This window comes from Lissotriton vulgaris, chromosome 5, assembly GCF_964263255.1.
Source record: "Lissotriton vulgaris chromosome 5, aLisVul1.2, whole genome shotgun sequence".
NCBI lineage: Eukaryota > Metazoa > Chordata > Amphibia > Caudata > Salamandridae > Lissotriton > Lissotriton vulgaris.
The window spans coordinates 1,494,424,279-1,494,436,713 of NC_141693.1; the positions used below are offsets into that span (position 1 = coordinate 1,494,424,279).

Below are 12,435 nucleotides of genomic sequence, written 5' to 3' on the forward strand. Positions count from 1 at the left end.
ATCATTCGTTGCACGTATAGTTTTCTATACTTGGCTTGACATGTCAAAGTAAAATCAGTGCTATAATGTCAAAAAGCAGCAGTGACCTGTGATTTGGTGTTATATATTTGTAAATATCCTTTGACGCTGTGTCTCATCTTTTGGCAAGCTTGCGACTGCGTGTATGTAGAGGACAGTAATCTTTGTGTGTTTGGAACTCGGTCTGAAATTGAAACGTTTGTGTTTTAGAGGATTTGAATCATGTTTGCCTGTAACGGATGGATATATATATATATATATATATATATATATATATATATATATATATATATATATATATATATATATATATATATATATATATATATATGTGTTTCTCTGTACATTCTTACCATTCCTGTTTGCCAAATCCACTAGTTACAAAGAGCAATACAATAATTTGCCCTTGTGGATTGGTTACTTTTTTTATTGATATTTAGAAATGTGTGTGTGAGAGATGTTCTGTTAGTAGTGTTAAGATTGCTTGAGTCTGTATGAAACAATTGATTGATCTGTACACATGTAGTGTTGTGTGCGCCTTTGGGACTGTGAACTGAAAGTCTTTGTACGCCCAAAACACAGTACCCTGGATATGTTGCTTTTGGTTAGTCTTTGGTGTACGTTTCAGTGTCTGGCCTAATTTGAGAAAACCCTTTCACAGCAGCTTAGCTGCAGTACGGTAACAGTACAAACCTGAACAAAAAGGTAATAACTAAGTTGTCAGAAAGCTTCACTTCACAAATGTATTTGAAGCGCTTTAAAGTAGGCCCTGGCCCTGTGTCTTTGTGCAAGTAATGCATGATCTGCTCCTGGTTTTCTGTGTTCCTTATACAAATAGATACTGCTATGTGATCTCTGCACATGCCACGTAATTAATTCCTTTCTCCATCTTCTTGTTTTGCAGCGGGAGAGCTGAGCGGTTGGTACCCAGGGAAGTCCTCGCAAACGATCTGGCTGGTTGCTAGGGGATGCTTCCACAGTAACATCCACATCCTGTTGACACCTCTGCCTGGGGAAGTTGGGCTTTGTTGGTAACGGTGTCTTCTGAAGGAACTTCGGAGTACGCATCGTCCCTCGACACTTCTCTGTCCGCCGCCTCGGAATTTTTTTTCTGTTTTTAGCTGAGGTTTGCACCCCGTGAATAAGGAAGACACGAGGACGACTTCATAGAGCTGCGTCTGTTTTTTCCTGTGAATTCTAGATTTCTACACCAAAGTACTCAATAACTGACTTTGAGCATTCATTTGTGGTCAAAATGACGAACAATTCTGCAGACCACCATCCTGGGAACTCCGTTGTGGAAAGTAACCATGAAGGAGACTTCGGGTGCACTCTGGAGGACATGCGTGGTCTTATGGAGCTCCGTGGTGGTGAAGCCGTCACGCGCATCAGTGACGTCTATGGTGGCGTGCAGAATATTTGCCGTCGGCTAAAGACTTCTCCGGTGGAAGGTAAGGTCATGTCCACGTTGGAGAAAGGGTCTTGCAATGAAACTTGTAAAAAGGGAAATGTAGCATGGAGCCAGGAAAAAGGCTCCCAAAGGTTTAGGCATGACGTTGCTGCTTGAGGGTATAATTATTTTCAGTATTGACACAATCAACATGACCCTGTATGTAATGGCGGCTGGGCTATCCATTTCACTGCCTTGTGTTGTATGGAAGAAGTATACATGTTTCTGTCCTTGTTGCTGGGCACTTCACAAGATCCTGCTCTCATGCAGCTACATTTCTATGATATTCTGCGTTTATCTTTCCTAGCTGCTTGGGGGAAATCTGCTACCTGTTGTTTGACAACCTGTTTGTCAGAGGGGACAGAGTAAGACGAAAACTATGGGAACTCACCACAGAGGTCATTTTTCCCGTTCCCCACAATGTGCAGGAATAAAGTTGCCTTCACTTCATGAATACAGTCCAACTGATCAGTACCGTTATAGCAGTGGTCTTCAAACCTTTCAGTGTCAGCCCACAGCCCCCGCAAATGAAAAAAATAAAATTCATCGTGCCTCGCTCATAATTTTTCACCAATATTCTATTAAAGTGGCAATGTTAAAATATGTCTTGGTTTATTTAAACTCCAAACATATTTAAACATCGCAGTTGAATTCTGCTGCCATTTTAAAAATGCAACCAAATACATGATTGCCAAGCATACTATTCTGGTCAAGCAGGCCTTACTAACGTGTGAATGTACTCACAGCGTATTAGAAATGGGGGTGGAATTTCTGAAGAATATTTGGAGTCCCTTCCCTTGTGAGACATACTTCCAGCTAAGGACAAATGTGTCAAATAGAACAGGACAAAGATGTTAGTGATGACCCATTAAAGAGCAAGTTATTGCCACTCATTTTTTTCCACGCTTACAACAAAGCACTGCTATCCGCATTATTCTTCATTTGTCCAGAGCCTGCAGACACCCCCAGGCCACCCACCTTTCTGGGTTTACTTGAGGCACTCCTAAGGCCGTAAGCCTTGTGACCGTGGCAAATAATGTATAATTCTCTGTTTATGGGCAAGAGGAAAATCCGCCTAGCGATGTATTCTCAGATTACTGGTCACCCAACCAGTTTATTATATATGGCCATATAAGTATCCAAGATTCTGAAAAAATTACACTCCCAAAATAAGATCAGTTAATGATTTTCAAAAAGAAAGTCTTTATTCAAACTATGGACAAGTCTCCTTTCTCCAAGTTTTCAAACCATTCCAATGATATAAACTGTCTCAAAGGTCTAAATCAAGTCAATACAGCGAACACTTATTTCGCAATCTTGTCGCTTTTTGAGGTCTGTTAATTTTAAGATATGCAAATCATAACTCTTTAGTCATGTAAACCCAATTCATAATATTTTCAACTAAAATCATGAAATTACCTATTACCAAAATTAAGTAATCTCTTAGTTGCATATTAAAACATAAAGTTATGTTAACCAACAGTAATGTCTTAATGTACAAGATTCTGTTCACCAAATTGCTAGTATCCACATTTTCCATTTAAAAATTCTCTCAAATATATGTGAGCTTTCAATGCACATGTGGCTGTGGATGCACATTAGCATATTCCGCCATCTAGTGTTGGACTCGGATCATTGCAAGTTGTTTTTGTTCGAAGAAGTTTTTTGAGTCGCGAGGCTGTGTGACTTCTCCTTTTGGTGATACTGCACATTGGCATTAGGCCTGGTCGGTAAATTCCGTTCGCGGAATTTGGGTAATTTCATGATCCGCGGAGAACGCAAAATTGCCCAAAATTCTGCGTTCTGCGACTTCGCGAAATTTTTCTCTTGTTCACGTTCTCAAAATACGTGTTTGCAAGAGATTTCCCCCGAGCATGCAAATAGCAATTGGGAACAGAAACAAAGCATCACGAACAAGCAAATTCCGTGTGTTCGCGGAATTTCTGCGTGTTCAGAGATTTTTTACCGTTTCACAGAGATTTGCAGAACGCAATTACGCCCACCCCTAATTGGCATCAACTCCATTGTTAGATTGTTTCTTTGCGCCAACTGGTTCAGATGGACTCACTGGTGCTCCGGTTCAAGATAGTCTCGGGTTCCCTTTGGTTTGGCAGTAGATTTCCTAACTCAATGTTATTGTCTCAATTGCGTAGTAACTCTTGCGATCCGAGCAAAAGAACAATTTTGCGTGTCGGATCCTTAGACTCGCATCAACGGCCTACAGGCTACTCCCGGCTGAACCCTCTTTTACATCGAACAGCTCTAACCAAAAAATGAGCTGCTCATGGAACACACTCCATTTTGCTTCTGTCCGAAGTGCCATTCGAAATACCCGAACACCGACCAACACCTGGTTTGTAACTTATGCCTATCGCACGGCCATCATGAAGATACCTGTGAGGCCTGATGGTCGATCCAGTAAAAAAAACACTTTGGCCCTGACGTGCACGGTGCATAGAAATGCAGCGCAGATACTCAGACGACACACCCAACATCTTCGACCAGCCAGATGTGGAAGAAGCTGCCTCTGCAGCTGGACAGGAGGGCTTCTACATTCACGACTCTGGATCTGAGTCGGAGACAGAACAAGATCCAGTCAGCCTGGGGTCTTCTGCAAAGCGTCAGGCTGTGAGTACACCTGCCCCGAAGACCCAAAAATGGGCTCAGACTGATAAAACTGCTCCTGAGCTGCCACTGCACAAAAGCCATGGCGCGCACACCTATTCGAATGCCCTGCCCTCTGGTTCGGTGTACAAATATCGGCGTACAGCAGGGGCCTCCATCTCCAGAAAATGAGCCTCAGAACAGTCACAATTGGACCATAGCCTCGGTACCCAAAAAAAAGTACACTGTGCTTCGGCTCCAACCACACCATCACTTAAATGTTTCACCTTCGGACCAAAAAGTCCACCTGAACCTATACTTGAATCCATGCAAGAACAGCTCGATCCAAGTCAAAAAACATTTCAAATACAGCCCAGAACAAAGAAAATTATTCTTCAACCAGCAATGCATCTACCTTCAAGAGACCGTTATCTTTGGCAGAGGCTATTGGCACTTCTTTTTAGTCTCTCAAGAAGAACAAGAAAATGGGCACTAGCCCATTACATCTTTCTGTATCTACAACTCCAACATCACCACCCCCCCATCCACTCCGCCATCTGCTTTACCAGAACAGTCCGAGGGGGGCAACAATGCACCTCATCACACACTTTCACCCGTCAGGGATGATAATGTGCCATAGGATGGACACACATCCTAGGGACCTATGGGATGCCTATGAAATAGACCCACATAGGAATACAGACCCAGACCTCCTCTACTATGCATGCCCATCCACACAAGATTATGCTTCATCTGATTAATGCTTTATAACGAGGGCTGCAGCATACTACCAGGTACCCTTGCACAAAGACCCTTTCGAGGAAGACTTCCTCTTTGAGACCTCATTACTGCCAACAAGGGTCCCAATAATTACCCTTTAGGAGTGCTCTGTCATGATGGTGACTTCTTTAAAGCTCCAATAAGAGCAAACATTATCTCACTAAGAGTTTACAAAAAATATCAGGCAGCACCATCTAACCCAATTTACATTAGGGGACAGTTAACCCTGACTTGTTGGCAGTAGCCAATGCAAGAAAAAGAGCTAACACCCAAACAACTGGGAACGCATCTACCCCAGACAAAAAGTCAAAAATCTTTGACGGATCAGGAAGACAGGTTGCAACCTAGTCTGCATATCATTAGTGAATTGTCAACAGCCACGCCCTTTTGGCACATATGGTAGGGCCCACTTGGATTAAATGGAGGGGCTCCTCCAACATCTCCCAGAGAAATATATAAAAAGCGGGGGTATGGATTAGTCCATGAAGGCAAGCCAATTACCAATAATTCCATCAAATGTGCACTAGACTCCAATGACACTGGAGATAGAGGCATAAATAAGAGCATTCTCCTGTGTAGACACGCTTCGCTTCATGGCGGTCCATAATCTCCCTTTTGACAAGGAGAACCTTTTTAGCCATCAAGTGGACATGGCCCTTGAAAAAGATGAAAAAGGATACCAATGTCGCTAAATATATGGGTGCCCTCCAAACTCCCAACTATAGTGGGTCCTTTTGTCACCCCTTCTTTAAACAAGGCACCAAATATGCATCTGCAGACACCTCAGGGTCCTGATATAACAACCAAGTTCTTCCATCCACCTCTAGAGGCTTCTAAAGTGGTATGCATAGGGGAAATAATTCCAAAGGCCGCAGACGTGGAACTTCTACTGTACCACAAATACTAACTCCAGACAAAGACTTCCTCAGCATTCCCCCCTGACCATCTAGCACCTGTCGGAGGACGTCTGTAAAGTTTCTTCCGGGAATGGAAAGCCATTACAACAGATCAATGGGTATTGGACATTATTGAACATGGGTTCGAGGCATGTGGGCTGCTGAATTCATATCTGTGCATAGTCCGCCACCTAGTGTTGGGTCCGGATGATTGCACATTGTTGTCCTGGAAGAGTCTTCGAAGTATCACGAGATAGGTGGCTCCTCCCCTGGACTACAGTGCGCATGGGCATCGCCTCCATCCCCAGATTGTTTTTTTCCGCCATTGGGTTCGGATGTGTTTCGGTTCCCTCTGTCGGAACCGTTAGTTGTTCTACTTTTTACTTGAGACCAAAAGGTCTTTAGGCTGGGCGTCGGTATAGTTGCGTTCGGGTTTTCTTACTGACTCTCAGCTCCTATCTCTTACTGCCCTTCCACGTGCTTTCGACGCGGACGGGCCTACACTACACCCCTTGCTATGGAGCGGACTCCATTCAAGAAGTGTCCGCTGTGTCATTCTAAATGTTCGCACCTCGACGTGCACCCCGTGTGCAATACATGCTTGTCACCGGATCACCGTGAAGACACCTGCATGGCGTGTTCGAAATTTAGAAGTAAGAAGACTTTAAAGATTCGCCGGGCTAATCGGCTCCAGGCTCAATTGTCGGCTTCGGCACCCCCACCCGATGACATCTTCCAGGAATCGGTCGAGGGAGAAGACGACGTACAAGGGTCGGACCCTGGCCCCGCGTCCGAGGAAGAGACCTACGACGCGGATGAGGAGGCCTGCGACGAAGCCTCCGACGAGGTAGGGGACGACGATCTGGCTTGTGCCACGATGGGTGATAGCTCGGAGGAAGAGCATCCCCAACCAGACTCTGGGGTTACTCCCCATCATACGGCCCAGGTCGAGGGATCGCCTTCGGGCCTTATCCAAGATCTAACTATGAGTCCTACGTCCCCGCCTCCGGGCCCGGTCACGGACATTTCTAAGAAGAAACCGAAAGTGAAGCCAACTGGTCTCGCGCCCTCGGATGCGAAACCGAAACCGAAAGTGGCGATGGTGAAGAAGGTTCTGGAGGCGTCAACTTCCACGAAACCCAAAATGGCCGACTTGAAGAGCCACGCCAAAATGGCCGACCAGAAGAGCCGCGCCAAAATGGCCGACCCGAAGCCCTCTGGGTCGGCGCCGAAGGTGAAGGCATCCGACGCGGCTGCGTCGGCACCGAAAGGGGTCGCGGACCCGAAGACGGCTTCGAAGAAGCGTCACGCCGACGGTGCGCCAGGCCATGGGGCGTCGGCACCGAAGAAGAGGCCTACCGGCGACCGGGCTCTCGGAGACGAAGAGTCGCTCGAGACGGTTCAGCCCTCGGCATCCCTTACAAAGAAGGTGGGAGAATCCTTAAGGCGGATCCAACAGTCTACTGTGGTTCCCAGCCAGGACACTGTAGTGCCTAGGCCCACGCCGAAGCCTGCCAAGGAACAAACGCCCATTCGTTTTACCCTTCCTCCCAAGTCGGCGCCGAAGGCCTTCGCGCCTAAGCAGAGCGGACACTCTCAGGAAGTATTGACGCCGAAGGCTGCCTTGGTGGTGTCGAAGCTTCGGCTCCAGCCGCTTGCGGTGGAGGAACGTCGTGAGGTGATCATCGACGCCAACACCGGAAAATTGTCGCTCCTCAAACGAAAGATTACGTCGGAGCCGGCCTTGGAACCTTTTAGGATTCCACTCAAGAACAAAAGGTACTCTGCGGACTCTTCGGCTCTGATGGAACCTCTGTCTCCACAAGCCCTGGAACGCTCGCCGGCCCATTCCCCCGTGCCTGATGTGGACGAGGAAGAGGCCGAGTACAACTATCCTGCGTACTCGGATCCGGAAGAGGAGCAGGTGCCCTGGACAGCAGGAGGCGACACAGACGACCCGCAGTCGGGGCAGGACACTCAACTTTTCGCCGCAAAGACGTCCCCGACAGAGGACTCGGCGGCATTCAATGCATTAATAGAGAGAGCTGCAGCGAACCATGACGTCGAACTGCACTCAGACCCCGTGGATGCGGACTTCTTAGTCGACACCTTCTCGGTAGCCGAAAAACAAGTCAAGACACTACCGATGCTTAAAGGGGTGCTGAAGCATGCACAGGAGGTATTCAAGGAGCCCACCCGGGCGCGGGTGGTCAATCCTCGCATCGACAGGAAATATAAAGCGGCGCCCACGGATCCCACGTATATTAAGGGACACTTGCCATTGGACTCCCTGGTGGTTTCCAACGCTCGAAAGAGGGCGAATTCGCAGACTACTGGTGACGCTCCTCCCCCGGACAAAGAGTCCAAGATCTTTGAGGCATCAGGCAAACGCATTGCTGCACAGGCAGCGAACATCTGGAGGATCTCTAACACTCAAGCCCTGCTTGCACGTTATGATAGGGCCCATTATGACACATTAGAGGCCATCCTACAACACTTGCCTGACCAATATAAGGAGGCGGGGGAGATGCTCATTCAGGAGGGTAAACTCATTACAAATGCATCCATCAAATGTGCCCTAGATGTGGCAGACACTGCCTCCAGGGCTATCAATACAAGTGTGTTACTTAGACGTCATGCTTGGCTTCGAATTTCGGGGTTCAAACCCGACATACAAACCACAATATTGGGGCAAACAGTGAATCCTGACCATCTGTTCGGCCCTGAGGTGGATGCCTCCCTAGAAAAGATGAAAAAAGATACTGAAACTGCCAAATCTATGGGGGCTTTGCAAAGTCAGCAGTTTCGGGGTAGTTCCTTTCGCCGCTCCAATTCAAGAGGACCTCGAGGGGACAGGCATCCCAATCCACACAATACTACAAGGGTAACACCCAGTCCTCGTATAACAACAACAAGGGCAGGGGTGGCTACAGAGGCAACAATATCAAAGGCAGGGGACGTGGAAACAATGCATCCAGGTCCACCACCACCAACAAGCAGTGACGTCTTGTCACTTCCCCCCGATCACACGACACCTGTCGGGGAGAGACTCCAGCAGTTCCTGCCGGCGTGGAGATCCATCACCACGGACAGGTGGGTGAGGTCTCTTATCCAGTACGGGTACTGTCTAGAACTTACGTCCATTCCACCGGACATACCGCCAAGAAGCCGTGCTATGTCCGACGAGCACTTGACCTTGTTGCAGCAAGAAGTTCTGGTCATGCTGCAAAAAGGGGCAATAGAGCTCGTTCCATTGCAAGAACGGGGAACGGGGGTTTACTCCCTGTATTTTCTGATCCCCAAAAAGGACGGATCACTCAGGCCGATCCTGGACCTCAGGCCCCTGAACTGGTACATCAACTCGGAGCACTTCCATATGCTCACATTGCAGCAGGTGCTTCCCCTGCTTCAACAGGGGGACTTCCTAGCAACGCTGGATCTGAAGGATGCCTATTTTCATATTCCCCTGCATCCTTCCCACAGAAAGTATCTCAGATTCAAGATCTTAGACCAGCATTACCAGTTCAGAGTCCTGCCGTTCGGGGTCACCACGGCACCGAGAGTATTTACAAAGTGCCTAGCGACTGTGGCAGCGCATCTCCGTCGCCAGCACGTCCATGTCTTTCCATACCTAGACGACTGGCTTATTCAGGCAAAGACGGAACAGCAGTGCGTAGACCACGTGTCACGCACCATTCACCTCCTGCACGATCTGGGATTCTCTCTGAACTACCCGAAGTCCCATCTCCAGCCCGCCCACGTGCGACAGTATCTGGGCGCGACGATCGACACTCTGGCAGCCACGGCGCAGCCGAATTCAGTGAGAATCGCCGGTATCCAGGCGCTGATCCTACGATTCAGACCCCAACACTCGCTTCCAGCGAGGGTGTTCATGCAGTTGATAGGCATGATGGCCTCCTGCATCTCCATTGTCCCGCATGCGAGACTACATATGCGTCCGTTTCAGGAGTGCCTTGCACGTCAGTGGACTCAGGCTCATGGGCAACTGACAGACCTAGTGTTGGTGAGCGGTCGGGCGTACAACTCTCTGCATTGGTGGAATCCACAAAACCTTTGCAAGGGCCGACCATTCCAAGAGCCTGTCCCACAGATCATCCTGACGACGGACGCCTCTCTCCAGGGATGGGGAGCGCATGTACTCCACTACACTGTGCAGGGACTATGGACACTTCAGCAAAGGAAGATGCACATCAATGTGTTGGAACTGATGGCAATCTTCATGGCCTTAAAGGCGTTCAAAGTACATCTGTGCAACAAGGTCGTGTTGATCCGGACGGACAACATGACGGCCATGTACTACATCCAGAAGCAGGGAGGTACACACTCTCCACAGCTGTCTCATCTGGCTCAGAGCATGTGGAAGTGGGCCATTCAGAGGAACATCTTCCTCATGGCAGAGCATCTCCCGGGCAAGGACAATCAAATGGCGGATCTGCTCAGCAGACACAGCCATCAGATGCACGAGTGGGAGATACATCCATCAGTACTCCAACCGTACTTCCAAAAGTGGGGTCATCCAGAGATAGACCTGTTCGCCACAAAGGAGAACGCAAAATGCCAAAGCTTCGCCGCCAGGTTCCCACACCCCCACTCACAGGGCAATGCGATGTGGATGAACTGGTCAGGCAGATTTGCGTACGCTTTTCCCCCAGCACCTCTGATACCGCTGGTGGCACGCAAGCTCAGGCAACACTCTATGACGCTCATCCTGGTTGCTCCAACGTGGGCTCGCCAACCATGGTACACCACGTTTCTGGAACTCTCCGTGGTACCGCATCAAAGGCTTCATCTCACTCCCAGCCTTCTGACGCAGAGCCATGGCGACATTCAGCACCCAGATCCGCAACAGCTCAACCTGGCGATCTGGCTCCTGAAGTCCTAGAGTTTGGCTACCTCAATCTTCCTCCCGATTGCATGGACATCATTCGGGAGGCAAGGAAGCCCACTACTAGAGCTTGTTATGCGGCTAAATGGAAGAGGTTTGTCATCTACTGTGTGGACCACAGCATTGACCCGCTAGATGCTTCCATTCAGAACATCATATGTTACCTCTTTCACCTGTATCGATGTAATCTAGCGTACTCTTCCATCCGCATTCACCTGTCTGCTATGGCAGCATACCTCCAGAATAGGCAGCACCTGTCACTCTTTAAGGTCCCTGCTATCAAGGCTTTTCTGGAAGGACTCAAAAGGGTCATTCCACCAAGGACTCCACCAGCTCCAGAATGGAACCTCAATGTGGTTCTTACAAGGCTGATGGGTCCTCCCTTTGAGCCACTGCACTCTTGTGAGCTCCAGTTTTTGACTTGGAAGGTTGCGTTCTTAGTAGCAATTACATCGCTACGGAGGGTAAGCGAGCTGCAGGCGCTCACCATCCAAGAACCTTTCTTCCAAGTACATGCTAACAGGGTGGTGCTCCGCACTAACCCTAAATTCTTACCCAAAGTAGTCTCACAGTTCCACATGAACCAAACAATTGAATTGCCGGTGTTTTTCCAAAACCCAGAGACGCTGGCGGAGCGTATGCTCCACACTCTTGATGTGAAAAGGGCCTTGATGTACTATGTGGACAGGACAAAAGATTTCCGCCAAACCAAACAACTCTTTGTTGCTTTTGCCACACAACACAAGGGAAATGCAATCTCCAAAGCGGGGATTGCTAGATGGATAGTAAAGTGCATTCAGATCTGTTATGCTAAAGCTAAGCGCACTCTCACTATCCCACCAAGGGCCCACTCCACTAGGAAGTTGGGGGCCTCTATGGCCTTCCTAGGTAACATTCCCTTAGAAGACATCTGTAGAGCAGCCACATGGTCTACCACACATACCTTCACTAAGCACTACTGTGTAGACGTGCATTCCAAACAGCAGGCAGCTGTTGGTCAGGCTGTTCTAAAAACGCTTTTTCAAACTGCTGCAGCTGGCACGGGCGGCCGCCGTTAATGGAGGGACTGCTATGTATTCTATGCACAGATATGAATTCAGCAGCCCACATGCCTCGAACTGCAAATGCTACTTACCAGTATGCATCTGTTCTTGGCATGTAGGGCTGCTGACATTCATATCGCCCACCCTCCTCCCCGGCGCCTGTAGCAGCTGCAGTATTTATTCATATACACATATGCTCATAGCATGGTCATCACTCACTTTCTTCACTCCATCTCTGCCAATGGCTAAAAACAATCTGGGGATGGAGGCGATGCCCATGCGCACTGTAGTCCAGGGGAGGAGCCACCTATCTTGTGATACTTCGAAGACTCTTCCAGGACAACAATGTGCAATCATCCGGACCCAACACTAGGTGGCGGACTATGCACAGATATGAATGTCAGCAGCCCTACATGCCAAGAACAGATGCATACTGGTAAGTAGCATTTGCATTACTGTCTGGAGCCCATCACAACTCCCCCAAATGTTCCGCTCCGCAAGCACAAACTTTCCATACAACATGAAGCTCTGCTCAAACAAGAGCTAACTCTTACTCATAGGAGCCATAAAGCCAGTCCAACTTCAACATCAAGGAACAGGAGTATATTCACTATACTTTCTCATTCCCAGAAAGGACGGCATATTTCAGCCCATTCTCTACCTCAGTTTCCTAATTCACTGCATCCTATTGGAACGCTTGCACATGGCCACCCTTCAGAAAGTACTACCATTGGTACC

The 12,435-nt window shown here is 48.3% G+C and overlaps 1 protein-coding gene across 7 annotated transcripts in view; it reads left to right on the forward strand.

The window, feature by feature from the left end:
* Positions 1–12,435, forward strand: part of ATP2B4 (ATPase plasma membrane Ca2+ transporting 4) — a 780,797-nt gene that overhangs the window by 341,869 nt on the left and 426,493 nt on the right. For all 7 annotated transcript variants that reach the window (XM_086923502.1, XM_086923496.1, XM_086923498.1 and 4 more), the window contains one exon: positions 923–1,469. In XM_086923502.1, the coding sequence (XP_086779628.1) occupies positions 1,274–1,469 (196 nt within the window). In that variant the 5' untranslated portion in view covers positions 923–1,273. The remainder of the gene's footprint in view (positions 1–922; positions 1,470–12,435) is intronic.